This window comes from Saccharomyces cerevisiae, chromosome XI (assembly GCF_000146045.2).
Source record: "Saccharomyces cerevisiae S288C chromosome XI, complete sequence".
Lineage (NCBI taxonomy): Eukaryota > Fungi > Ascomycota > Saccharomycetes > Saccharomycetales > Saccharomycetaceae > Saccharomyces > Saccharomyces cerevisiae.
The window spans coordinates 118,055-145,729 of record NC_001143.9 but is presented as its reverse complement, the minus strand read 5'-3'; the positions used below and the strand labels follow the sequence as shown (position 1 = coordinate 145,729).

Sequence of the window (27,675 nt, the reverse complement as noted above, 5' to 3'; positions counted from 1 at the left end):
TTATAGCAGGACCACCTAATAGCATACAAATAGCTATAAGTATGTTTGATTCTGAATTATATTTAGGTAATTATGTATCATAAAATTTTTTTTTTTACAATTAAAAAGGTACGACATGTAAATCTGAGTAAATTCTATAACTATTTTTATTATAGCGACGAACGATAATGTGTGAAAACGTGATGCTTTCTCGAGCAAACGCTAAATGAATGCAAAGAACGAGGAAAGGTTTGGAAATAAAGACATGCTAAATGAAAAGGATGCCATAAAACAAGTTTATGTGTGGGGAATGAGAGTGGCAACTAATTCGTGAAGTTAAAGGAGGACGACTCCGATTGATCGATGCATCGTTCAACAGTCAATTAAATCTATAGCTTGCAAATAAACTTCATGGCACTGAGAACCAATGTGCTTATCATACAAGTTATAGAAGTCACCAGACAAACATTGGTAAAAAGTATCCTGGTCACCAAGAGCTAAGTTACCTTCTGGGGTGATGGACCAACCAGCAGCATAGATAGCACCAGCTTGTGGTGGAGGACCATCGAATTGGAACTGTCTGTTGGCAACGATAGAGCCAATTCTACCCTTCCTATCGGTTAAGATACCCTTGCTTAAACTCATTGACAAGGTACTATTGTTATTACAGGAAACAACATCGACTGGATCGTTAGCGTCTTTCACTTCAGCAGTAGCCTGGACTTGGCCATCACTTACTTGACTAGCGCCACTGGTAGTTTTAGATGCTTGTATCTGCCCATCTGTAATTTGGGATGCAGCAGCCTTAGTAGAGGTAGTGGCCTGAACTTGGCCGTCAGAAATCTGAGAGGCAGCGGCAGCAGTAGACTTGGCAGCTTGAACTTGACCATCAGTTATTTGAGAAACGGCAGCGGCAGTAGACTTAGCAGCTTGAACTTGACCGTCAGTTATTTGAGAAACGGCAGCGGCAGTAGACTTAGCAGCTTGAACTTGACCGTCAGTTATTTGGGAAACAGCAGCGGCAGTAGACTTAGCAGCTTGAACTTGACCGTCAGTTATTTGAGAAACAGCAGCAGCGGTGGATTTCTTAGAAACAGCAGCAGTAGTAGTGGCAGCCTGTACTTGACCATCACCTATCTGAGAGGCGGCTCTCTTTGCTTTAGATGAGGCGACGGAGGAAGCACTGGTAGCCACGGCTTCAATAGCAATACCGAAACTCGAAGAGTAATCTGTTATACCACCCTTGTAAGTAGCTGATGGAGTTAAAGTGGACCACGGGTCCTTTGGAGCATAGGCAGCTAAAGATGTAGCAGCTAAAGCGGAGACGACTAATGGCTTTTTATATTGCATTTTTACTTATAAACAGTACTTGTTTTATGAGATTTCTTATTGATGTAAATGTAATAATTATCTAAAGAAATCTTAGGTTACAGTTTCAGTGTTAGACAAAACAAGACACAAATCAATAGAGCATGCTAAATGACGAGAATCTTATATAGGCTTGATTTGGCGCATGTTGTAATGAATGGAGTAGGGATAATCCTGGAGATGCATGATTTATCCCTTCTATTTCAGTCGACGGCGAAATATGCCAAATTTAGAAAGCCCTCGGCCTTTGATCTATAATTAGTTTGCTAATCGTTTGATCCCCTTTAACTTGCAATAACTTTTCCCGATGAGGTAAAAATACAGCTTAACCGCCAAGAAATTGCGCGGGGCCAGAAATCAAATTTAAAGGAAGTAGTGTACAATAAGGTCGATTTACTCCTTCAACTACTACTACATTCGGAAATGGTTGCTCGGTTCCGAATAAGGTCTCTTACGCTAGCTTCCCGGTGACCTTACCGATCTATGCCCGTAAAGTATTTTTGCAATTGTATTCTGTACAAAAGTTGTCTTTTGGATGCATTTTTCACACATTTGCATCAATGAAAGTCCGAATGCGCCTATCATCCCGTTGTTGTCTTAAGATTATAAGAAAGTACATGGGCAAAAACACGATAATAGTAATGTAGTGACTCCCGTTTAGAATAAAGAGCTGCGCACATACCTAAAATGGTTGCACATTTTAGAAACCTACTCGGTGGCACGTGAAGTGGTATACATTTAGTTAATAGTTAAATAATTTTCGTACAGAATATCGCACCGTCTCTTAGCATAACAGTGTATCTCACAATCTTTGTTCCTGTTACTAGAGCGAAAACTTAATGATCTAGTTATATCTTCTTTTGTCCCCTCTTGGCCCCTCAATAATGTTTTATTTAGCACCAGCACTTTTCTCATTTGGTTTTTCTTTTTTTTCTAATATATTCTGCCTTTCCTATTTAGGTAATAATTCCTCGAAGCCAGACGCCTTTTTCGGCTACTTTTTTGACAGCTGCTGCCCCTTTAATGAAACGGTTGGTCGAAAAGGAGTCAATGTATATCTCATATGAAATATGCAAAGCATTCCTGTCATCGGAAAATGACGTGGCTTGGAGCGCATAAAAATGGAGAGATCGGCCAGCTTGCTCTTAATTATATCATCATTTATTATTAGCAGCCTTTTTATGTCCTGCCAATTATAGAAGCAACGCTAATAAAAGAAATTGAGATGGCGGACGTAAATCCTTCTTGGAGCTCGATTACTTGCTTTAATAATACGATGGACCATCATTTAGCCCATGTATCTGAAAGGGTTTAGACTGTGTCCAGTCAATCTCTCCTGCCCAAATATTAGAACGCTGGTATACTAATTATTCTTTCAATAAGAAGATCGTAATGCTACAATTCTCACATATAAAAAGGAGCAAGATCTTTACTACTTTATGCATAGTTGTCCTATCTTCTCTATTACTGTATAAGAATAATATCATCAAGAAAACAAAAGTTAATACACTGGTATTAAAAAAAAACAAACTACAAAACTCCCCTAATAGTATATTCTAGAAAATGCAATACAAAAAATCATTAGTTGCCTCCGCCTTAGTTGCTACATCTTTAGCTGCCTATGCTCCAAAGGACCCGTGGTCCACTTTAACTCCATCAGCTACTTACAAGGGTGGTATAACTGATTACTCTTCTACTTTCGGTATTGCTGTTGAACCAATTGCCACTACTGCTTCCTCCAAGGCTAAGAGAGCCGCTGCTATCTCTCAAATTGGTGACGGTCAAATCCAAGCCACTACCAAAACCACTGCTGCTGCTGTTTCTCAAATTGGTGACGGTCAAATCCAAGCCACTACTAAAACCAAAGCTGCTGCTGTCTCTCAAATTGGTGACGGCCAAATCCAAGCCACCACCAAGACTACCTCAGCTAAGACTACCGCTGCAGCCGTCTCCCAAATTGGTGACGGTCAAATTCAAGCCACTACTAAAACCAAAGCTGCTGCTGTCTCTCAAATTGGTGACGGTCAAATCCAAGCCACTACCAAAACAACTGCTGCAGCTGTCTCTCAAATTGGTGACGGTCAAATCCAAGCCACTACTAAAACCACTGCTGCTGCTGTTTCTCAAATTGGTGACGGTCAAATCCAAGCCACCACCAATACTACTGTTGCTCCAGTCTCCCAAATCACTGATGGCCAAATCCAAGCCACAACTTTAACTTCTGCAACCATTATACCATCTCCAGCTCCAGCTCCAATTACTAATGGCACTGACCCAGTAACTGCTGAAACATGTAAAAGCAGTGGCACTTTAGAAATGAACTTAAAGGGTGGTATCCTGACTGACGGTAAAGGTAGAATTGGTTCTATCGTTGCCAACAGACAATTCCAATTCGATGGTCCTCCACCACAAGCTGGTGCTATCTATGCTGCTGGTTGGTCCATCACCCCAGAAGGTAACTTGGCCATCGGTGACCAGGATACTTTTTACCAATGTTTGTCAGGAAACTTCTACAACTTATACGATGAGCACATTGGAACTCAATGTAATGCAGTCCACCTACAAGCTATCGATTTGCTCAACTGTTAATCATAAGTTTACCTCTCATAGTCGCATGAAAACATAAAGTCATCGTAGCATATTCTGTACATTAGTCATTTCTGTCTCCAAAGGGCATAATTTGGGTCGGTTCATTTTTTTCTTCTTAATTCGTCTCTTCATTTCATAAAGCTTTCTTTTGAAACCTATGAAATGAGCTTTACAGTTCTTCACTCTTTTTTTTAAAGTTTGTTTATTTTTTTATACTATATACATTATTATTTCTAAAAAATCATTATAAATTACGTTAAAAGCGCACCTTATACTTTGATAGAGTTTTCCCAGAAAAAAAACCAACGAATTTGATAGTACCAAGACTTCACGGGATTGAAATCGGATGCAACTTCAACTATTCCTGGGACAGAATATTTCTCAGACATTACTTTGTGTACCGTGGAGCCCTTTCTCATTTGAGAAGGAAACAAATTGTTGTCATCTTATAATGCCATATATTCGTCACTATCTCAGTCAAAATTTAAGAAAATTGACATGCATATTATCATCCATTTAGTAGTATACGTGTTACTAGTATATTATCACACACGGTGTATTCTGTACACATAATATTATAGCCTTTAACAGCAATGAAATCCAACATTCCCCACAACATTCACCAATTATCCATGTAAATGAAAAGAGTTCTTTAATATTTACATGAGTAATTCCATTACGTTTCAATTTTCTATCCTTTGTAATCCGATATAGTGTAACGGCTATCACATCACGCTTTCACCGTGGAGACCGGGGTTCGACTCCCCGTATCGGAGTTTTCATTATTATTTTTAATCTAGCAGTACTAGCGTGATGTTAATGTTACTCATTTTATTTTGTTGAATCATTATGGTGCAGTACTTTTCATAGATATGTATTTCATATGTGTCTTTTCGTCCTAAACTACAGGATGTTAATCGTTGAATATGTATATGTTGATGCCACGTAAATAATATGTGTATTCTTTTTGCATCGCTGTCATTAAACGCGAAAAAAAAACCTTAAAGGTAAAAAGAACCGTTCTTTACTATATATTCAACAACCCATCTTCGACCAAAGCATTGAAGAGCCTTAGGACTCATACAACTGAAATCTGTAAAAAATGTGGAACAAAACCAGAACGACGCTTCTGGCTGTTGGTGTCTTATTTCATTTATTTTACCTATGGTCTATTTTTGATATCTATTTCATTTCACCGCTCGTTCATGGTATGAGCCCATATCAAAGTACTCCAACCCCTCCTGCAAAGAGATTGTTTTTGATTGTCGGTGATGGTTTACGTGCAGATACCACTTTTGATAAAGTCACTCATCCAGTATCCGGAAAAACAGAATTTCTGGCACCTTTTATTAGATCTTTGGTAATGAATAATGCCACCTACGGTATATCACATACCAGAATGCCAACTGAATCCCGTCCTGGTCATGTTGCTATGATTGCTGGGTTTTACGAAGATGTTAGTGCCGTCACAAAAGGTTGGAAGTCAAACCCTGTCAATTTCGATAGTTTTTTCAACCAATCTACTCATACTTATTCATTCGGTTCACCTGACATTTTACCTATGTTCAAAGATGGCGCTTCTGACCCAAATAAAGTTGACACTTGGATGTATGATCATACTTTCGAGGATTTTACGCAATCTTCCATCGAGCTGGATGCTTTTGTCTTTAGACACTTGGATCAATTATTCCACAATTCCACACTGAACTCAACATTGGATTATGAAATTAGGCAAGACGGTAATGTATTCTTTCTACATCTACTAGGTTGCGATACTGCCGGACATTCTTATAGACCATATTCTGCCGAGTATTATGACAATGTCAAATATATTGATGATCAAATCCCTATCCTTATAGACAAAGTCAACAAGTTTTTTGCGGACGACAAAACCGCATTTATTTTTACAGCAGATCATGGTATGAGTGCATTTGGATCACATGGTGACGGTCATCCTAACAACACAAGGACCCCTCTTGTTGCTTGGGGTGCGGGTTTGAATAAACCAGTACATAATCCTTTTCCGGTATCCGACAACTATACTGAAAATTGGGAGCTTTCGAGCATTAAAAGAAATGATGTCAAGCAAGCAGATATTGCTTCTTTAATGTCATACTTGATTGGTGTGAACTATCCTAAAAATTCAGTTGGTGAGTTACCAATAGCATATATCGATGGAAAAGAAAGTGACAAGCTTGCCGCATTGTACAACAACGCAAGAAGCATTTTAGAGCAGTACTTAGTCAAGCAAGATGAGGTAATAGACTCTCAATTTTTTTATAAGGAATACTTCAAGTTTGTTGAAAAGTCTCATTCACATTACTTAGAAGAGATAGAAACCTTAATTCAGCGTATATCTGAAGGAGAAAACTATTTGGAACAAGAAGCAATCACCCTTACAGAGGAATTAATGCAGATAACATTGGAAGGTTTACATTATTTGACAACCTATAATTGGAGATTCATTAGAACTATTGTTACATTTGGGTTTGTTGGGTGGATCTTTTTTTCTTTTATAATATTTTTGAAATCATTCATATTAGAGAATGTAATTGATGACCAAAAAGCGTCACCATTAAGCCATGCAGTATTTGGTTCCATAGGAATTTTACTAAATTGGATTTTGTTCTACCAACATTCTCCGTTCAATTTTTACATGTACCTTCTTTTCCCATTATACTTTTGGAGCTATATTTTTACAAATAGATCCGTACTACGTTCAGGTATCAAGGAATTCTTCAAAGGTACCTCTCCTTGGAAAAGAGTTTTAATAACAATCTCTATTATATCAGTTTATGAGGGAATTGTATATGGATTTTTCCATAGATGGACGTTTACGCTAATTACAAATATATTGGCGTTTTACCCGTTTATTTGTGGGGTGAGAGAGCTATCCGTGAATATATTGTGGATCATAACTAGTGTTCTTTTATCTACATTTACCTTATTTGACGCTGTTAAAATTGAGGACTTGAACCAGATACATCTAGCAGGGTTATTAATCATTCTCAGTGCCTTTTATGCTCTTTACAAAATACATTCCAGGATAAATTCCTACACGCGTGCTATATTTGCCATTCAAATTTCCTTGGTGGCTGCCATGTTGGCGGTTACTCATCGTTCAGTTATCTCTTTACAGCTAAGACAAGGGTTACCAAGAGAGTCACAGGTCGCTGGATGGATAATTTTTTTTGTATCTCTTTTTGTAATGCCAATTTTACATTATAGGAAGCCCAACAATGATTACAAAGTGAGATTATTGATCATTTATTTAACCTTCGCACCATCCTTTATCATTTTGACTATATCATTCGAATCCCTTTTCTACTTCTTGTTCACTAGTTACATGGTACAATGGATTGAAATTGAGAACAAAATCAAAGAAATGAAGACCCAAAAAGATGAAAATTGGTTACAAGTGCTAAGAGTTTCAGTAATCGGGTTCTTTTTACTTCAAGTCGCATTCTTTGGAACTGGTAACGTCGCTTCAATCTCTTCATTTTCATTGGAGTCTGTTTGTAGATTGTTGCCAATTTTTGATCCTTTCCTGATGGGCGCATTATTGATGTTGAAATTGATAATTCCCTACGGGCTATTGTCCACATGCCTAGGTATACTGAATTTAAAACTTAACTTCAAGGACTACACAATCTCATCATTAATTATTTCCATGAGTGATATTCTGTCGTTGAATTTTTTCTACCTTTTAAGAACGGAGGGGTCGTGGTTGGATATTGGCATAACCATTTCCAACTATTGTTTGGCGATCCTATCATCTTTGTTCATGCTTATTTTGGAAGTACTCGGTCATGTGTTGCTAAAAAATGTCATCATACAGGATAAAACCAAAAAAACACAATAGATTCACATACCCACCGCTATGTATATATTTTCCTATATGTATATTAAGAAAGACAGGGGCAATCTACCTGTTGAATAATTCTATAAATGCCTCAAAGGAGGCAAAATCAAGGGGAAATACTAACCTATAACCTTATTCAAGTTAGTAGAAATGTATCAAAGAAAATGTTCCTGTTTTTTCCGGTTATCTTATTATCTGCTTCTTTTAAGTTATGCCCAGTTAGTAGGCAACTATTGCGGAGAAAAGAATAAGGGAATCAAGGTCTTGGAATTCATTCTAAAAAATAAATCTGAAAAGAAAAAAATTCGGATATATAAGAAGTCTTTACACGTTGGCCACCGACACTGTACTGAGGTAAAAATCTTCTGTGATGGTAAATCAATGTGTTATTTTCCGATTGTTTGAAGACAGTATTTTATGTCTCAATTTCTCATTTTCGAACTAACAAACAAAAGAGGCATTTAATGATACTGAATTGAATACTTCAACACTCTCACGAGTTTAATTCAAATATAATCACAACCATAGTGGCCAATTTTGACACATTAAGGAATACATTACTTGAGCTTTGTCTAAGTACTATCCATTTGGAGCGTTTTTAAAAATATATAACTTTTGCCTTTATCTTTTCGATAAAGTACTCCTGTCGAAAGAAATGGCGGCAAGGAAAAATTTAAACTCATCAAGTACTTCAATAGCTTTATACTAGCAATTTTTGCTAGTGAATTTTTTAATAGCAGGTCTTGTAACAGCTATACAGCGAAAAAAAAAAGCACATCTTTGAAATAAATTACTATTCGCGTTCATTTTTCCTAATCACACCTAATAATGTACACAATCAGCAGTTTTCTCGCCTTAGCACCGGGTGCCCTTCCAATAGTTGTATTTACTAGTTTGAATCGAGAAACTTACCGAATTGTAGCGTGGTGACAATGCCAATATATTGCTCGTGAATTTACCTTGAAAGTTCAATGAGTTTAAAACAAGAAATGGCCATAGATTTTCATTTTTAAATGCAAAAAGCATTCGAAATATCTACAATTTGCACTAAAGTCATAACGATAAAAGCATTCACTGCCCGCAGGAAGACTAATTCCTTAGTTTTTGATGAAAAGTGGAATTTTTGAGACTTTATTGGTTTGGGTAGGTCTCTATGACCTGCCAGTCGTCGTTGCCAGAAAATAACGCAACAACATCAATTGCTTAAGGAGCGAAAAAATTGACGATTGTTTAAACTTTCCAAGATCTATTACCTTAGCAAGACAATTTCTTCTCTAAGTGAGCTTCGGGGAGTTACTTTTATAACCGCATACCATACTCCATTTAATGTCCCAACTATTTCAAAAGTTGTACATGGAGGTCCATCAGCAAGTATTTTTTTTTCTTCAAGCTATCCATCTCAGATAGTTCCCTTTACCGAGCTTTAGGAGGGATAAATATGGCAAATCTATCACTTATTCGTCAACAATATAGTAAATGCCGGCAAAATTACGGCCTACACAGCGAAGCTTGGACCACATATACTTATATGCCATGGTCCTAATTGAGTTCCTAGGTTTGTCACGACGGTGGCCACCGGCCGATCAACCGTATCATTTACTATTTTTTTCAAGAGGACAACGACTTCATTCTTCAAAAAGTCGTTCCAGGTACGAGTGATTTAGGAAGGTCTGAAGAAAAGCGACTATGCATTTTTGCAAAATTGCGTCAACGTTTCAGATACTCTCTGGTGCGCAAAAATGCGTTTATTTCAAGCCAAGTTGCAATCTTTATCAAAACTTGATATACATTAAAATACTCACTAATATATATATATATATATATATATGTACATATACATATATAGATTTATATGACGTTTCCGACGCATACTGGTGAACCACTTTCTTTTTAGTGAATAGCCTCATTATGCAGTTTCCGGTATTTTTTTTCCGTTGCTTCAGCTACGGGATTTCTTCGATGCCATTGAAAAATAAAGTTGTGTTCAATGAGAATATGGAAAGAAAAGACACTTTTTACCAGCTGATCTTAAAAGTTTTGTCTGCTTTATTACTTCTATCGGTAAGAAACTCGAGTGGACATACGAGACACTTTGTGCAGTCGTCGGAGAAAATTTATAGGCGATCACTCTTTAAGCAATAAGAAAGTTTCACGTATATTATTGAATAATACATTAATCATATTGTATATCGGTGGTTGTACAAGGAAAGAGCGAGCCTGCACAAAATGTATGTTGATCCGATGAACAACAATGAAATCAGGAAATTAAGCATTACTGCCAAGACAGAAACAACTCCAGATAACGTTGGACAAGACATTCCTGTAAACGCACATTCGGTGCATGAGGAATGTTCTTCCAACACACCCGTGGAGATAAATGGAAGAAACAGCGGAAAGTTGAAAGAAGAAGCGTCTGCAGGTATTTGTTTGGTTAAAAAACCAATGCTACAATATAGAGATACCTCAGGAAAGTATTCCCTAAGTGACTTTCAGATTTTAAGAACTTTGGGAACTGGCTCATTTGGGAGAGTTCACCTAATTCGTTCCAATCACAATGGGAGGTTTTACGCTTTGAAGACATTGAAAAAGCACACTATAGTGAAGCTGAAGCAGGTTGAACACACCAATGACGAACGCCGAATGCTTTCAATTGTTTCACATCCATTCATCATTCGAATGTGGGGAACGTTCCAAGATTCTCAGCAAGTTTTCATGGTAATGGACTACATTGAAGGTGGTGAATTATTTTCTTTACTACGTAAATCTCAAAGATTTCCCAACCCAGTAGCCAAATTTTATGCCGCAGAGGTATGCTTAGCGTTGGAATATTTGCACAGTAAGGATATAATATATAGAGACTTGAAACCAGAAAATATCCTTCTAGATAAAAACGGCCATATCAAGATAACCGACTTTGGCTTCGCAAAATACGTTCCCGATGTCACATACACATTATGTGGCACACCAGATTACATAGCGCCGGAAGTGGTCAGTACAAAACCGTATAATAAATCAGTGGATTGGTGGAGTTTTGGTGTGCTAATCTATGAAATGCTTGCCGGATACACTCCATTTTACAATTCGAACACCATGAAAACTTACGAAAATATACTGAACGCCGAATTGAAGTTCCCACCATTTTTCCATCCAGACGCGCAGGACTTATTGAAGAAGCTAATTACCAGAGACTTAAGTGAAAGGTTGGGTAACTTACAAAATGGAAGTGAAGATGTCAAGAACCATCCGTGGTTTAACGAAGTGATATGGGAGAAATTGTTAGCAAGATACATAGAAACGCCGTACGAACCACCAATCCAACAGGGCCAAGGTGACACTTCTCAATTTGACAGATACCCTGAAGAGGAATTCAACTATGGAATTCAAGGGGAGGATCCATATATGGATTTAATGAAAGAATTTTAAGGAGGTTCAGTGGGATAATTGTAATTGAAAAAAAAAAAAAATCAATAAAAGTAAAAACAAGAACAAGAAAAAGCACAAACAAACCTGGTTATAGATTCTTGGTGAGTCTAACAGGGCCATGATAAAAAAGTGACACATGCATATATGTACATGTATATATCTACGTACGTCTATTCAATAGAGGTGTATACAGATAAATAAAGGAGCATTCATATACGCCATATTGTGACTACATTTGCGTCCTCAGAAGACTGGGACGTTCAAAGTGATCTAGGACTTTTCACCCAGGGAAAACAGGATATCTGTAAGAATCGGCCATAAAACTCATTAATAGAAGAACAGTATAACATAAGTGAGCCTGCTACAATAAGAAGATGTCTAAGGTTGCACAACAGTTAAAATTTTTGAATAAAATTAGCGCCACTACCAGACTACCGCAGATTCTAGTCGATCCTAAAAAATACTCAGGTCTTAGATTGACTTTTCAAACGAAAAACCACAATGGACATATGGGTGCCAGAGTTTTTTGGCATAACTACCTACCCACTTTGCAGTTCTATAATCCAAGAATGAAGTTTGACGTGATAAGGATAAAGAACGAAGACAAGCAAAAAAGCGTTCCATGCAAACTGGAGATTTTATCTCATGAAGGCTCCGTTGTAGAGACTATTGATATGCGTAATAAAATGCATGAAGATATAATGAAAGACTTACTTGACAAAATAGAGCACGTTCCTCTTCCTGAAAATGAGATCATAAGAGTTGGACCGCAAGAAAGTATTATATAAGCTTTCTCTCGATAAGTTTGTTCATGTATATATCAAAAAACATTGCCCTTCATGGAAATATGTAAATTCAAAACTCACTTATGGGGCATATAAGTATATAATTTAGAGTACAATAAGTAGGATTGTGCTGAATATTGTCAGCCCTTGGGTCCCTTTTTTTGCCCTCCGCGTATTTCTTGTGGAAAATAAGGAAATTTCATTTTCACTTCAACTAGCTAGTTTAATTGCATGATGGACTCAAAAACATTGACAGCATCAATGGTAATGCAGGAGGAGAAGAAGCGGCAACAACCTGTGACAAGAAGAGTAAGGTCATTTTCTGAGTCCTTTAAAAACCTTTTCAGGCCGCCTCGTTCAAGAGATTCAAGTCCTATTAATGTCACCCGAATTCCTTATCGATCGTCTTCTACCTCACCCAAGAGAAGCTCTGAGCCACCAAGACGATCAACCGTATCCGCACAAATTTTAGATCCAAAAAATTCTCCAATACGCCAGCGTAGTTATACATTGAAGTGTTGCACCCCGGGCCTGTCACATCCATTTAGACAGACAGGAAGTGGTGCTAGTAATAGTCCTACCAGACATCGCTCTATATCTGGGGAAGAACAGGAAATTGTTAACAGTTTACCAGAATACAAAAGATCTGCTTCTCATACTTTTCATGGCATACGGCGTCCACGTTCAAGAAGTTCATCTGTTTCGTCATGTGACAGTTCAAATGGAACGACAAGTTCATCAGACAGTCAATGGGCTATGGATTCTTTACTAGATGATTCAGACAATGACCTCACACCTTATCGTGGCTCGAACAAAGATATACTGAAAAGTAAAGACCGGGCGCCGTATAATTACATAGATGACTACAATAAGAAGGCTTTACGCAGAGCAACATCATATCCAAATCCTCTCCCCTCCAAGCAATTCTATAATGAAAGGTTATACACCAGGAGGTCACATCCAGATGAAGAAAGTTTGGAGAGCTTGCCTCGATTTGCAGGAGCAGATGTGCAATGTATAATTGAGCAAAATGGCTTCAAAGTTTACGAAGACGGAAGTCATGAACATAATATAAAGTTATCAGGGGTAATTGCGAAATTAGAGAAAGGTAACTCCTTACCGGCACATCGACAGGGATCATTATCTAGACCAAGATTAGGTATTACTCTTTCTGGTCTATTCAAACATCATAAAAATGAATGCGATATTGAAAACGCTTTATCTCTTCTGCCAAACGTAGAAAAATCTCAGACAAACCATGAGAAAAGAACCGGTCAAAGTCCTAACGATAGCAACCGCAGCTCGCCCACGCAAGGAAGGGAAGATTATCTAAAAATAGTGAATCCCGACGCATCATTGGGCAGTGATGAGTTGAAGTTGATTAATTCATTATCAAGCAGAATTCATAAAAGTTTACAAAATTATTTGCAAGAAAAAAATCTAAAACCGGCTGAGTGTATCGGCGAGCAAGCACCTACTTTTCAAGATAATTATGGCCATCCTGTTGGTCTCGTTGGCGCTGGAGCTTACGGTGAAGTTAAGCTGTGTGCCAGACTACGGAATGAAAAGGACTCCCCCCCATTTGAAACATATCATGATAGCAAATACATATACTATGCTGTGAAAGAATTGAAACCCAAACCAGACAGTGATTTAGAGAAGTTCTGTACAAAGATCACCTCTGAGTTTATTATTGGGCATTCCTTGAGCCACTACCACAAAAATGGTAAAAAACCAGCCCCCAATATTCTAAACGTATTTGATATTCTAGAAGACAGTTCTTCGTTTATTGAAGTAATGGAATTTTGCCCTGCTGGTGACCTTTATGGTATGCTGGTCGGTAAGTCGAAATTAAAGGGCCGATTACATCCGTTAGAAGCCGATTGTTTCATGAAGCAACTGCTTCATGGTGTTAAGTTCATGCATGATCATGGTATCGCTCATTGTGATTTAAAACCTGAAAATATTCTCTTTTATCCGCATGGTCTATTGAAAATATGTGACTTCGGTACAAGTTCTGTATTTCAAACCGCTTGGGAAAGGAGGGTTCATGCTCAAAAGGGTATAATTGGATCAGAGCCTTACGTAGCTCCAGAAGAGTTTGTTGATGGGGAGTATTACGATCCAAGACTGATTGACTGTTGGAGTTGTGGCGTTGTTTATATAACAATGATATTGGGGCATTATCTTTGGAAAGTAGCTTCGAGAGAAAAAGATATGTCTTATGATGAATTTTACAAGGAAATGCAGCGTAAAAACCAGTTTAGGGTATTCGAAGAATTAAAGCACGTAAACTCAGAGTTGGCCACAAATAGAAAAATCGCATTATATCGCATCTTTCAATGGGAACCAAGAAAAAGGATTTCTGTTGGCAAACTTTTAGATATGCAGTGGATGAAAAGTACGAATTGCTGCCTAATATATGATTCCACATAAATATCTTGTATACAATATTCACGGCATGCAATTATAGAATAAGACAAGAAAAAGAATACAACTCCAATGAGTAGAACGTCAGCAGCACGTTCATGCGTTTTCAAAGTTAAAGTCATACATTAAAATTTAAGCAATATATACAGGTGGTTAATTAAATAATGACGACAAAGCTCTTTTGCTGGTTTACAGTCCCTTGATTATAACGTTAATGAATGGAAAATGGGGGTACTTTTATTCTTATATGACCCTACTTGCCAAAGAGCATATCTTATTGTATCCCTTGTCTTTCAGTGTTCTATCTACACAACCATCATTAGCCATAATTCTTGTCCCCAGAGGTTCACCGGTATTTTTATTAATCAAAACGCAAGCAGTATCTCCGAATGCAACGGTGGAGCCATCCTTTCTGCACATGTTACGCTGTTTAGACCTTACGACAATTGCGTGACAAATATCACCTTTTTTGACACGGTTGGTGTTGGCTGTCCCCGTAATGTTTTGAGTCAAGGGCTTTGCTTTCTGTATAACACAGACTATTCTGTCTCCAACCATTGCAGGACTCTTGGGGGACCCTTTCCTTATTACTTTAATACATTCTGCTAATTGTGCACCTGAATTGTCGATTACCTTGATGACAGATTTTAGAAATATCATGTTGTGATGTTAGAAAATATGGCTTATCCAGATCTCAAAGGGTTGACGACACACCGTTCTACAAATCCGCTATGCCAATATCCACGCTTCACAATTTATCCGAACTCTTCTATAGGTCCCTTTTCTTCCATCCGTCATTTAGCAACATGATTTAAGGCTGTTCAAAAAAATATTCTGAGTTTTCGCACGTTGCACGAGTCGCAATGAATAGCGCCAAATAAGTGATAGAGGCATCAAATATGCGATAAAAATACTTATTTACATATTTCGTAATAGTAATTATGAAGTTCGTTATAATTTATAAAATGGGAGAAAAAAAAGTAAGCACAATGTATGTATTTTTTCAATGCAATCAATATCATTAATCATAAGTCATGAGCCATTATTATCGTGAATGGCCTCGCTTAGGTTCATTTCGTTTTGAAGGACTTCTTCAATCCTTTTCAATTTCCACCTCTTATCCAAGTCAATCGTCAAACATCCAATGACTGTGTCATACAAGCCTTGACCAATCGTTCCTTCATTTTTTTTCCTGTCAAATTTACAGACCTGAGCTAAAGAAAATCGGTCAAATTCGCCTACTTTAATCAGAGAGCGTAACCTAGGTTCGAACTCATGATTAAAGGGTAATTTTCCTACTAACATTGTATATAGCATTACTCCCAAGGCCCAAATATCGGATGCTGGTCCTAAAGGAGAAACAATACATGGAAAATCAGTCGATGAACCAGACGGTGAACTTGTAGTTACACCGGAATTCGTGACTGCGGACGCCTTTGTAGAGGATGATAGAGAAGATAAATTAGAGGAAGATGATGATGCTGCGCTAATTTCCGATTGAGAGGAGTCTGGTGAATCATAAATATGCATTTCAACTGATTTTGAACGTCTTGCATCTGAGTATCTTAGAAGTTCTGGCGAAGCGTAAGGCAGAGATCCGATATATTTAGAAGGTTCGGGTTCCAGGTTTGAAAAATCGGTTGTCTTGTGCCTCCCATGAAAGGGACTCCGATGCTGTGGTTGAGGTTGAGAGGCTGGCTTGTGAAATAGATTAGAAGAAGAAGAAGAGGATGGTTGATTGAGATGCTTTAATGAATGTGAACTGGAGCTAACCATTCCTTTTGGTGTAAACGGTTGATGCTTTCGATTTTCAAATTGGTATTTTAAGTTTTCACTAGCGTCAAAATCATTAGTTCGGTCGTCAGGTAAAAAATTGGTTGTGGGATACTTTATCAAATTAGTTTGTTCAATACTTTTTCTCTTTCTATGGCTGTTGCCACTACTCAAGTTTTCATCAAAAGTATCGTTACGATAAACATGCTTCTCATCGAAGTGGCAACTCATTCCAAAATCGCATAGGAAAACCTTCCAATCCGATTTTTTACCTTCTTTTTGTAACAGACAGTTTTCTAATTTGATGTCACCATGAACAATCGTTTTGGAATGCATGTACTTTAATGCAGATAATAGTTGTAAGCTTAAAAAAATGGTCAATCTGCATCTCTCTGCAAATGGTATCTTCGAACGTTTGAATTCGTCCCAAGATATTACCAAGTCGTATAAGGTACCATCGTTAATTCTTTCCGTTAAACAATACATTGCATAGTTGTCATCAAGCTTCCAATCTAAAAGGGGGAGTATTCTGTTATGCTTCAAAGTCCTCCATATGGCTACTTCTCTCAGCACATGTTTCTTGATATTTTGGTGTCCTTTGAACTTCACAATTTTTATCACTCTACCAACACCAGTTTCAATATCAAAGCATTCCCGTATGATCCCCCATGCGCCGAAACCTATGATTTTACCCAACCGATGACCTAGTATTTCCATACCCTTATCGTCTGGTCTCGCACTGCCACCTGCGCTTCCACTCAATGGGTTCGAATTCATTTTAGCTATTGACGTCATCGAAGGTGAAAAAGAACTTAAAAATTGGGATGCAATGGAACCGTGCCTAGATCTTTGAAGTGGACGCGTATTTACGTAGGTGTCATTGCTATTATTGGGCGTGTTCCTACTATTGATGTTATCATCATTAGCCGTGGCCTGCGAAACTGAAGCATTATTGGCAAACCCAGCGAGAGAAAAGTTACTTCTAGAAGATGTTAACATAAACTTCTTAACTAGGGACATCATGGCCTTGTAGTCATGAGATGGTGCATGCTCGATAATCACCTTTTTCCTTTGAGTATACGGCAAGTTCAAAAAATTTCTGGGAAGCTTCTGAATCAAATCCATCATATCGTTGGGGCTTATTTGTAGCTCTGATAAGGTCGATAATGTAGTAGTCGGAAGAAAATTTAGTGACGAAGCATTTGAATCGAACGACGCAGGAACTGCAGAACTTTGAGTTGGAAGTGAATACTTTAACTTCGCAAAAGAGAATTTATTATTCTGTGTTATGCTATTGTTGTTGCTACTAGTTGTATATGAGGATCTCCTTTCCGCTTCTAAGTTGGACAGGGGTGTAAATATTTGCTGGCTGTTTCTGGGCAGAGGGATGGGTTTGACCTTAGAATGCAAATTTCTTGATAAAATAGAATCTTCTGGACTTAACGAATCACTGTTCTCTTGCGAAAAACTATCTCTTCGAAGTTTGTTTTGAGTCAATATTGCATCCGGTGAGCTCCAAAGTTCGTAGTTTCCCTTTCCACTGTCTTTGATTTGTACCTGCGGAGTGGCACTGCTTCTGAACTCATACAAATCCTCGGTGGACTTTTGCCACTCATTCACTAGCTTTGTAAAGTCTAAATCTGGAACGTACTCCGCCCCTATAGTGTATAAAGATTGATTGCCACACGGATCGCCCAGCTCTAGATCGTCGGTTCCGCCTTCAGGGTTTACTTGACTACTTGCGACATCGTCCGGCTGCGATCTTGTCTGCAGTTGTACTAAAGTAGATCGTGATGGGTGCTCATGTTCCATTTTGTAAATCTTCTTAGGCCTGAAATAGATTGTATCACTGCTATTGGCCCTGTTAAAAGCTGGTTCGTTAGCAGGTATATCAATTCCCATTAAGCCTCGTAGATCTCTTCCATAGCTGCGATTCGATGCTGGAGAGTCTGATATCGGCGACGCTGTACCAGAGGAATGTTGTGATGAACGTGATGATGACATCGGACTCCCATTTTGTCGAAGCTGTCGCTGCGACGTAAACATTCGTTCTTTTGGACCGTTTTGCTGAAAAGATTTCTTCGTTAGAGTAATAACAGCGCTTGCTGATTGCGTATCTTCTTACTTGCGTCCCCGATGACCCAAAGGGAACATAAGACCCTCCGTCCCCCATTGACTGTTGTTATTGAATTCAATTATCTAATCTGTTTCCCCCCACTCACAGGAAGAGCGCAACGCCATACACAAAGTTCCGGGACCTTTTCATTCCGGCCATTAATATTAGCGCCGGCGCTAGGGTTTTTGGGCAAAAACATAAGGTCTTTCCCTTTATTTTCCCGTCATCTTGGCAGGGTTACAAAAGCCTTTTAGGGCTTCGTTGGATTTAATTCTATTTTATACTAGTGTACAAAGAGATGATAGATAGTTGTATATACTTTACGTTCTGGATATATACAGTGTTCTTGCCGACATAACGGCTTAGAATCTTCTGGCACGTCTACTCTTTCCTGGTCTATTGGTCTTCCCCTTCATTTTTCTGGAAGAAAAGCCGCTGACATCAGCAGAAGAGGTAGCATCATTCTTCCTCTTGAATCTCTTCATGCCTCCTTGGCCATACTTAGCGTTTTTTGCGGCTCTCTTTCCGTTAGGCCTGCCTCTATCGAACCTTTTTCCTTCAACTTCTTCCTCTACACCGACGTTGAACTCGGAGTGATCGATCTCGTTGTGCTTTCTTTTGTTCTTCAAAGATTTGATCTTTTCCAGTGTTTCTCTTTTCTCCAATTGACGTTTCTGTAAGGTAGCGTTTTGGACTTGCTTACCAAATTTCTTCAATTGCCTTTGTCTTCTAGCTTCTTCACGTGCCTTCTTGTCACTGGCTTCTTCAATCAACTTACCCTTAATCTTGTCCATATGTTCATCACTTTTCACCATTTCAGCAAAATAATCCAATGGTCTTTTGAAGGGTACTTTTAGTCGTTTCAATTCGTCACGTGCTACTAAAACAGCGTCCAGTGATTGCTTGTAAAATGCTAATTCCCTTTCAGTATCATCGTATATGTCCTTAATATGTTCATCCGTATTAGTTTCTGATGTAACGCTTTGGTGCTCTTGGAATGAATGTTTTTTCCATGGCAATTGTACCCTTTCTAAGGCATGTTTCATCGCTTTTGTGTTGTTGACGGTTAGTTTATGATGTGGAACGACATCTGCATCAGAATCAAATTCCACGTCTGACAATGGAACGTCTTGTTCTTCTTCTTGCTCTTCCTTTTCCTCGCTTTCTTCTTTAGCAACGACATCCTCATCCTCTTCAGAATCATTTTCAGACTCAGAATCATCTTCAGACTCAGAGTCACTTTTGGCCAATTTCTCAAGATCCAGTCTTCCTTCTTCTTCTTCTTCTTCTTCTTCTTCTTCCTCTCTATCGTCGCCAGATTCATCTTCATCGCCAGACATATGCTTTTGAGCTTCGGTAGCGTCCTGTTCTTGCATTTTTTTCAATTCTTTTTTCAACTTTCTTTTCTCTTTTTTAGAAAGGGCTTGGCTTTGATATTCTTCAGTATCTGCAGCAACTTCCTTCTTAACATCGGCCTTCTTTTCTTTCTTCTCAAGCTTTTTCAAATTAGAAGCTGTAACGATAGTTGGTTCTTCTTTCTTCAATTCTTGGGATTTCTTTTTCTTTAGGTCATTTTCAAGCTTTTCAGCTTTTTCAATTTCCTTTTGATGCGAAAGCAACTCCTTCAACTTGAAACCTTTAGCCATTCTCTATATACCGTTGTTCAACTAACTGTGCTTTGTTACCGTTTAACTTTTTAACAGCGTAAAATTCTATAAAGCTCATCTCATCTGTATTTAGGCAGAAATAAAAAATTTTCAGTCCCGATGAGTAGTTATATCACTAAATACGAAGTCATATGTAAATTCTGCTGAATAAAAATATTGTGGACATATTGCTTAATTCTTATGCGCCAAGATTTTCACGGTACTAAGCCATTTTCTCTTAATTGAGCGTATAATTCAGCGCTTATATACTTTTCAAGCGTAGGACCATCATTTGACATAAATCCACCTGTAGAAATACCCTTCCGCCTTCTTGTTTTCATCACGAAATCACGACTTAAACTGTTGATAGGTGCGGGTTTCAATTTTGGAATAAACGCATCTTTATCCAAAACATCACCAGGAACCTTCCTCCATATCTTGTGCCAAAAGTACAGCTGACACATACCAAGACCATTCGTAGATAATCTCAAATCTGTCTCGAATCCTGCAGATTCAATAACCGGAACTTGTCCACGAACCTCCAACAATGGTGTCCCTGCCACTTTTATTGTTTTGTATATCCTGCTTCCACGTCTCTTCTTCATAAGTTCCTCTACTATTGGCAGCAAGGGGGCGTGGACCGTGATGTCAACTTCATAGATGGGTTCCAATAAAATTGGGATTGCTGTCAGTAAGCCAACGTAACAGGCTTTTTTCATTAGCGGAATAATTTGACTTTTCATAACGTCAATGTTTACGTCGGAAGGTACTGAGATCGATAACAATTTATACTGTACACCATAAATTGGTTCTTCTGCCAAAGGCCCCTCTTTTACAGCCCAGTAAAATCCTTGTATTATTTGTTCCTTATATTTGGATAATAATTCAGGACTGATTTCATCTGGCAAAGTGTCATTAATCAACACGTTGCCATTATAAAAAGACCAAACGTTTCTTGATGCCAACGAATCCCACCCATACTCGGTTCTCAATATTTTGGATAGTTTCCTTGGGTTGTCCATTATTCCGTCAATATCCAAGCAGTTTTGACCCTTTCCCAATGTGTTCCTGCTCAAATCCTGAATCATTTTAGAGTCCATTGGTTCAGCGGCTACACTAATCGACAGACCTGGTAAATTTTCCTCACCAAGGCGAGATATCGAATTACTTACAGGTATTGAAGCGAACGATTCATTTGAGCAACTTTCAGAAAAAACAGTTAAAGGATCAGATATTTTAATTTCTATCTTTGCATAACTCGCTCTTAGATCATACAACAAACAGTCCATATACAGCTCTCCATTTCCTAGTATTACATGTTCTCCAGATTCCTCAACTTTAATAATAACGCCTGGGTAGTATTTCGAAATTTTGTTCAGGGCATCCAATAACTTGGGTAATTCCCTTGGCAGTAAAGGTTGAAGAACAATTTTGAAAACTGCCTCGGTAATATAATCTAAAGGTTTGAAAAATTTTAGCTGTTTCATGTCCTCCTTACTCTTTACAGAGTACAACGTCGCGGATTTAATATATGCACTTGAAATACCTTTTATTAATACTATCTGTCCTTTGTGTGCTTCATGAACCGGATAGACATATCTGCCACCTAATAAGCCAATTTCTTCGACCTCACATGAAGGCGTTTCGTCATCTTCATCTTCATCTTCGTTGGAGGTTTCCGTCTTTGAGATATCATGCAACTGTCTTTTTTGGCGAGATTCAGATTGTGATGTATCAAGTATACGTACTGTATCCCCTCTCTTCAAAAGTCCAGAGTATATCCGTACAAGGGACCACTCTGCTCCACCGTAATCCACAGTTTTCAGTACATGAGCCCAAAGAGTGCCTTCTGGTGTAGATTTTCCTGGAATTGAAAGATGAGCTGTCTTATTGTCGAATAATTCAAATGGTTGATAACATCTGGTTATCGCATCTACAAGACCGGTTTGTTGCCTAAATATTAACTGTAGAACGTGTTTTAAAAAAGGTTGCGGATCGTACTGGAGGGCCTCTTGACTTAAATTAACTCTAAAGTTAGACCTTAACAAATTCTTTAATTTATCTTTCTCCATAGATAAAGCGTAGGAAAATATTTTATAAAGCGGGATGAGGATAAATTCAACGAAAGTCGGGTACTTCTCTACATTTTCAAATGGTTTTGTCCTGAAATTACCTTTATGGTAATATACGCTACCCCATAGCCTTGTGGTAAAGTCGTCTATCTTAGAAGAAGGTATGGAGTGGGCGTAATAATAAGAAACAAATTCCTTGATAGTGAATGTGAAGCCCAGCTTTGTAGACGCAAATATTATGTTATTGTCTATTGGTGAAAACACGTTTCCCTTCGTAAAGGAATTGATATTTGCAATTATATGATTTAACTTCAAGTATGCGTCCATTGGTGGCAACTTTAAATCTAGAATCAATCTGTCGAGTTTATTTATAACAAAACACATTGCTACATTATTTTTAATACTTTGTTTTATCAATTGCTCTACCACAAATGTAACACCTTCTACAACATCTATCACGATTAAAACCAAATCACTTGCTGCAAGTGCGACTGCCGTTTCATCCATAAAATTAACATGCCCTGGTGCATCCAAAAAGTTTATCATTCTAGACTTGGATTCTAAATCGGTGCAGAGTAGAGTGGAACCATTAAGTTTAATGGAAAGACCCCGGTCAATCTCTTGTTTCAAATTATCCAGGTATCTTAGCGGTTTCCATCCAAGTTCTACATTCTTAGACATATCTGGTATGCGTTTGTGTGAGTCGATTACTAGGAGATCCATCAAAGAGGTCTTACCTGAGTGAAGAGGTCCAATGACACCAACATTTATTATCCTCTCCGGAATGTTAGCCATTGATAACATATAGTCTCGATTATATCTAGTCTTCGGAATGTTTTTTTTTAATTGTGTAAAAATTGTATGCTCTTGCAACTTTGTTCGTTCTGTAACCGGCTCTACCAGTGGAGTCTGTGGTGACTGTGTGTTCTTAGTTTCCATTAATACTTCCACTTCCTTACCATAAGGGTGCTCTAAGGAAATTCCAAGTTCCTTTTTACTTCCTAACGAGGTAAGTTGTCTGCTCTCAATCTCATTGTTGTTGCCGCTCCCCTCAAACGTATTGGTTTGATATTGTTCTTGCTCATCCAGCACACTTTCTTCTTCATCCGAGTCAAAAGGATCAACTCCGATCAAATTTCCAAACTCATCGAATAAATCGTCACCTTCCATTTTGCTATGTTAGGAGCTATTGTGTATCGCTTCTGTAAAAGCAGCTAGCAATCGTCAGCCGTTGGCAAGTAATGCCCCAAAGCCTTGTTTTCTGCCACTTTGAAATTTTTCAGGCCTTTCCGGCATTAAAATTTCCGCAATGAGGCTTTAACAATCATTAATCATCCCATAAGGATAAGCCAAAAGAACAGATCATCAATTTGACGAAGAACATACCAGTCCGTGTATTTGTTTGCCATTGTACAATAAAATAAATAAAAATAAGTCAAATAAATGAAAAATGCCAGAGTATACGCTACTGGCTGATAATATAAGGGAGAATATCGTTCATTTCGATCCGAATGGTTTGTTTGATAACTTGCACACCATTGTTCATGAAGATGACAGTCAAGAGAACGAGGAGGCCGAGCATTTCAATTATGATCAGGTGTTGGATAAATCGTTATTGTCAAGAGGTTCTATTGTCGGTCTCGGTTTAGGACTAATGAGTCCCGTTTTAGGAATGTGCACTAGTATGGCCATTGGGCTAATTAATGGTGGTCCGTTAACTATAATGCTAGGTTTTTTAATCAGTGGAGTGTGTATATGGTTTTCGTCGCTTTCTCTTGGTGAGATTGTTTCAAAATTTCCGATGGAACTGCATGTTGGGAGTGCCATGTTGGCCCCGGAGAAATTGAAATTAGTATGTTCGTGGTACACTGGCTGGTTAATGCTCATAGGGAATTGGACTATGAGTACCAGTATTACTTTTGCAGGCGCTCAACTTACCATTTCTTTGATTCTGATGACGAACTCCAACCTAATATCCGAGGCACACTTGATTTTTTACACAGTCATTGTATTTTACTTAGTTGTGACTGTTGTAGGCCTCGTGAATTTGAAATTTGCAAGATTTATTGAAACAATAAACAAAGTCTGTGTTTATTGGATCATATATGCCATTATATTTATTGATATTCTTCTACTAGTATTCCACAAAGGTAAATTTCGATCTTTGAAGTACGCGCTATTTCACTTTGATAATAATCTATCAGGGTATAAAAGCGCATTTCTTTCCTTCATCATTGGATTCCAACAGTCTAATTTCACGTTACAAGGTTTCAGTATGTTACCTGCTTTAGCTGACGAAGTCAAAGTTCCTGAGAAGGATATTCCACGTGGTATGTCGAATGCGGTATTGTTATCCGCGTTCTCTGGAGTCATTTTTCTTATACCAATAATGTTAATCCTGCCAGATAATGATTTGCTTTTTACCAATCATAAGGTTCTACCAATAGTGAACATTTTTACAAAATCGACTGATTCGGTGGTCTTGTCTTTTTTTTTAGTGCTCCTAATTTTAGGAAACTTACTGTTTTCCGGAATTGGCTCGATTACTACATCTTCTCGTGCGGTATATAGTTTTAGTCGTGACCAGGCTATACCATACTACGATAAATGGACCTACGTCGAACCGGATTCTCAGTCAAAAGTCCCCAAGAATTCTGTTGTATTGAGTATGATAATATCATACTTTTTAGGTCTGCTAGCTTTGATTTCAACGGCCGCATTTAATGCTTTTATAGGCGCTGCAGTGCTCTGTCTTTGTTCTGCGACTTTCATTCCGTTAGTCTTGGTGCTGTTTACGAGAAGAAGAGCTATCCGAAGCGCGCCAGTAAAAATCAGGTATAAGTTTGGTTGGTTCATCAACATTGTTTCTATTGTGTGGCTCTTGTTATCTATGGTTTCTGTTTGCCTACCAACGCAAGTGCCTGTAACTTTCAAAACAATGAATTATGCTTTAATGGTGTACGTATTCTGCATTTTAGTTATCACTGGTCTTTATTTCAAATGGGGGAAGTATAATTTTAGATTACCCTTGGCAGATGACATCAAGGCTCCAATTCCCAGTGATGCGGAAGAAACTGTTTTTGAACTAGAGGATAGCAATGTTGAACATACTCTAAACTCGGGAACCACAGTGAAAGAGTCTGTAGAAAATAATTCTGAAGAAGGTTTCATCAAGGTGCATCCTAAAAGTAGTACAGAAAATCCCTTTGAGGAAAATGAGGAAAACGTGATAACCGATTATGGTGATGAGCACCATACAGCAGAACAAGAATTTGATCTTGCCGATGATCGTAGATATGATATATGATATATGATCGTGATTATACACCGTTATTTAATGGGAAAAGACTTATATAGAAAGAATATACGTAGTTTTAATTTATCAAGTGAAAAGGGCACTCGCTAGAATTAGCAAAACGCCAGTGCAGCACCATTTCAAGCAAGTTGTGCCTGAGCTATGGGACTGTTTCATTTCTTCATCACCTTCTCCTTGATGATGATGATGTCCATCGCTAAATCCGATACCAGTTTGGAACATTTGTAAACCAATTACTAATAGGAACCCTGCAGTAACGCTCAGTAAAAAATCCATGTTGGGTTCGTGATCCCTTGGAGTACTACCTTTAAAGATGAAATAACCTATCAATGCACCTAATGGTTGAGATCCACCACCGAGAACGGCAGTAATCAAAATGGCAACCCATTTAGATTCGAAAACAGTGTAGAATGGTAACGTCATTGCAAATCCTTCGACAAAATTATGGATCGTCAAACTTAAAAAAATGGAAAATCCCAAGGACTTTGACGAATCTGACCTGTTAGTGTAAAAAATAATAAACCCTTCGGGAAATTTGTGTAATGCAAGGACTAGACAAGTTTGCATACCAATAGACAGTAATTTGGAAAAAGGGGTCTCTAAGTGATGATGGTGGGGGTATAATGAACCATTTTCGGGATGGTATTGTGTGTCTGCCAATGCGGCCGGATTCTCAGTTACATCATTTCCCAAAGGTGACGAAAAAGAGTGCGACAACTGGTTGGAACCATAATTTTCGGGCGATTCAGAGGAATGATGATGGCGGCTCGAAAGAAAATTCTTACGGTACAACGATAGGTTTTCAAGATCGTAACCGATATTATTTTCCACGCATACAAGGCCACGATGATCCTTGTCATCGGATTGTCCATTATCTTCTGATCCCTCGCATCCATGTGGCACGTTTCTTTCACTTTGAGAAGACTTTATCACTGGTGGGACACATGCAATATATTCTGGCTGCTCTGATTGCAAGAGCGGAGTGCACTTGTTTAGGTCACAACACTCGCCTTCTGATTTCCTTCTGGTTAATAAGTCAATTAGGGACATTTTCTTTTTCATTTGGGGTCTATCGCTATCCTTTGTAATCAACGGGTCATTTTCAGAAACACTGGAAGAAGATGTTGCATAACCATGCTCAGAGGGAGCATTTTCTAAATCATGATCGTTGCTAAAATTCGAATGCGAATCCGCATGTGAGTGTGAGTGCGAATGCGAATGTGATTTGGAGTGTATATGTGAACCTGTAGCATGGTCACCGCTATCAGCACAGTGTACCAACGATTCGCTGGCGAAAGCGTGGACTAGGTAGTTTAAGAAAAAACTGAGGCAAATACCCAAAAGCAATCCAGGAAAAACCTTGAACCGGTTTGATTTTTCGATCCGAGGCAATAGCATGTATAGTGAAGTAGTGATCATAGATCCGGCACTTAGAGAAAGACCATAGTTGACCAACTTAGATTGGCTATTGCGCTTGCTATCGAAGGCAACCGATAACAACGGCACACACAGGGCCCCAAGTATGCACAGCACCGACGATATAAGAGAAAACAACAACCACCTGGGAATTTTTTCCATTTTCTTGCGTTTCTTCACTGTGATGCTTGTGAGAATATTAGGATATACCAACGTGCAACTCTGAAATGTCAAAACGGTCGTGTATAAATAAATGATATACCAGTAGGTGAAATCATCTCATTTGTCTTTCTAAAAAAGTCCATTACCCTTAAGGTTGTTGTCACAACCCACGGAGCAGTTTTAGAGGTGCAAAATTGAAAGAATGGCCACATTTTGAGCAATTCATCGACAACAAGAGCTTATGATTAACTTGGGTTGTGGGCAATTGGGTGTACTATGAAGCAGCCAATACCTGTTTTACAACAGTATTCTCAGTTTCAGCTTAGAGATGTGTCAAATCGAAGGCTAGTGTGGTGCACGGAGTTTATGGCACATTGGTAAGTAATCATTGCAACTTTTTTTTATTTGAGGAATATAGTAAGAGAGAAGCTTTAGTGATGGTCAAAGAAGAGAGGAATACAAGTGAGTTGTATCTAGGATTTTTTATTACGTGAGTGTTGTTTTACTTTAGTCGGTAGGAATCATTGTTATTTTTGTCTGTTTGTTTGTCTCTATTTTTGGGTACACGTGCGTGTTTCTTCTAGTGGATGGTTTGAACGAAGCAGGTTCTCAGGATTGATTGATTGATCTGCTTTAGTGTGTAACGTTCTGCGACTAGCTTTCGTTGCTACCGATATATAAAGAAAAAAAGGAGAGCGTGTGTTTGGAGCGTCTTAAACCCCATTGGTGAGAGCCTCC

At 38.3% G+C, this 27,675-nt stretch overlaps 12 protein-coding genes and 1 non-coding gene across 13 annotated transcripts; 7 read left to right on the top strand and 6 right to left on the bottom strand.

Annotated features, from left to right (window-relative positions):
• Nucleotides 1-351: 351 nt before the first annotated feature.
• Nucleotides 352-1,329, bottom strand: PIR3 (beta-1,3-glucan linked protein; the record flags this gene model as incomplete). The annotated part of the gene is made up of 1 exon (NM_001179729.1): nucleotides 352-1,329. One exon carries the CDS (start codon nucleotides 1,327-1,329, stop codon nucleotides 352-354), a length of 978 nt encoding a protein of 325 aa, NP_012758.1.
• Nucleotides 1,330-2,910: 1,581 nt separating this feature from the next.
• Nucleotides 2,911-3,936, top strand: PIR1 (beta-1,3-glucan linked protein; the record flags this gene model as incomplete). Its single annotated transcript, NM_001179730.1, has 1 exon — nucleotides 2,911-3,936. One exon carries the CDS (start codon nucleotides 2,911-2,913, stop codon nucleotides 3,934-3,936), a length of 1,026 nt encoding a protein of 341 aa, NP_012757.1.
• A 704-nt stretch (nucleotides 3,937-4,640) lies between these two features.
• On the top strand, nucleotides 4,641-4,712 carry YNCK0005C. The gene has a single exon. It is a non-coding gene; the product is annotated as a tRNA-Glu (tRNA).
• Nucleotides 4,713-5,038: 326 nt separating this feature from the next.
• Nucleotides 5,039-7,798, top strand: MCD4 (mannose-ethanolamine phosphotransferase MCD4; the record flags this gene model as incomplete). Its single annotated transcript, NM_001179731.1, has 1 exon — nucleotides 5,039-7,798. The coding sequence occupies one exon, from the start codon at nucleotides 5,039-5,041 to the stop codon at nucleotides 7,796-7,798; it is 2,760 nt and encodes a 919-aa protein (NP_012756.1).
• Nucleotides 7,799-10,024: 2,226 nt separating this feature from the next.
• Nucleotides 10,025-11,221, top strand: TPK3 (cAMP-dependent protein kinase catalytic subunit TPK3; the record flags this gene model as incomplete). Its single annotated transcript, NM_001179732.1, has 1 exon — nucleotides 10,025-11,221. The coding sequence occupies one exon, from the start codon at nucleotides 10,025-10,027 to the stop codon at nucleotides 11,219-11,221; it is 1,197 nt and encodes a 398-aa protein (NP_012755.1).
• A 374-nt stretch (nucleotides 11,222-11,595) lies between these two features.
• MRP49 (mitochondrial 54S ribosomal protein MRP49) lies at nucleotides 11,596-12,009 on the top strand (the record flags this gene model as incomplete). Its single annotated transcript, NM_001179733.1, has 1 exon — nucleotides 11,596-12,009. One exon carries the CDS (start codon nucleotides 11,596-11,598, stop codon nucleotides 12,007-12,009), a length of 414 nt encoding a protein of 137 aa, NP_012754.1.
• A 258-nt stretch (nucleotides 12,010-12,267) lies between these two features.
• Nucleotides 12,268-14,442, top strand: KKQ8 (putative serine/threonine protein kinase KKQ8; the record flags this gene model as incomplete). The annotated part of the gene is made up of 1 exon (NM_001179734.1): nucleotides 12,268-14,442. One exon carries the CDS (start codon nucleotides 12,268-12,270, stop codon nucleotides 14,440-14,442), a length of 2,175 nt encoding a protein of 724 aa, NP_012753.2.
• Nucleotides 14,443-14,679: 237 nt separating this feature from the next.
• Nucleotides 14,680-15,096, bottom strand: MRPL38 (mitochondrial 54S ribosomal protein YmL38/YmL34; the record flags this gene model as incomplete). The annotated part of the gene is made up of 1 exon (NM_001179736.1): nucleotides 14,680-15,096. One exon carries the CDS (start codon nucleotides 15,094-15,096, stop codon nucleotides 14,680-14,682), a length of 417 nt encoding a protein of 138 aa, NP_012751.1.
• Nucleotides 15,097-15,468: 372 nt separating this feature from the next.
• On the bottom strand, nucleotides 15,469-18,255 carry NNK1 (protein kinase NNK1; the record flags this gene model as incomplete). Its single annotated transcript, NM_001179737.1, has 1 exon — nucleotides 15,469-18,255. The coding sequence occupies one exon, from the start codon at nucleotides 18,253-18,255 to the stop codon at nucleotides 15,469-15,471; it is 2,787 nt and encodes a 928-aa protein (NP_012750.1).
• A 432-nt stretch (nucleotides 18,256-18,687) lies between these two features.
• On the bottom strand, nucleotides 18,688-19,971 carry EBP2 (Ebp2p; the record flags this gene model as incomplete). Its single annotated transcript, NM_001179738.1, has 1 exon — nucleotides 18,688-19,971. The coding sequence occupies one exon, from the start codon at nucleotides 19,969-19,971 to the stop codon at nucleotides 18,688-18,690; it is 1,284 nt and encodes a 427-aa protein (NP_012749.1).
• A 215-nt stretch (nucleotides 19,972-20,186) lies between these two features.
• Nucleotides 20,187-23,213, bottom strand: SNU114 (U5 snRNP GTPase SNU114; the record flags this gene model as incomplete). Its single annotated transcript, NM_001179739.1, has 1 exon — nucleotides 20,187-23,213. The coding sequence occupies one exon, from the start codon at nucleotides 23,211-23,213 to the stop codon at nucleotides 20,187-20,189; it is 3,027 nt and encodes a 1,008-aa protein (NP_012748.1).
• A 280-nt stretch (nucleotides 23,214-23,493) lies between these two features.
• TPO5 (Tpo5p) lies at nucleotides 23,494-25,350 on the top strand (the record flags this gene model as incomplete). Its single annotated transcript, NM_001179740.1, has 1 exon — nucleotides 23,494-25,350. One exon carries the CDS (start codon nucleotides 23,494-23,496, stop codon nucleotides 25,348-25,350), a length of 1,857 nt encoding a protein of 618 aa, NP_012747.1.
• A 75-nt stretch (nucleotides 25,351-25,425) lies between these two features.
• Nucleotides 25,426-26,937, bottom strand: ZRT3 (Zn(2+) transporter ZRT3; the record flags this gene model as incomplete). Its single annotated transcript, NM_001179741.1, has 1 exon — nucleotides 25,426-26,937. The coding sequence occupies one exon, from the start codon at nucleotides 26,935-26,937 to the stop codon at nucleotides 25,426-25,428; it is 1,512 nt and encodes a 503-aa protein (NP_012746.1).
• Between the last annotated feature and the right edge of the window lie 738 nt (nucleotides 26,938-27,675).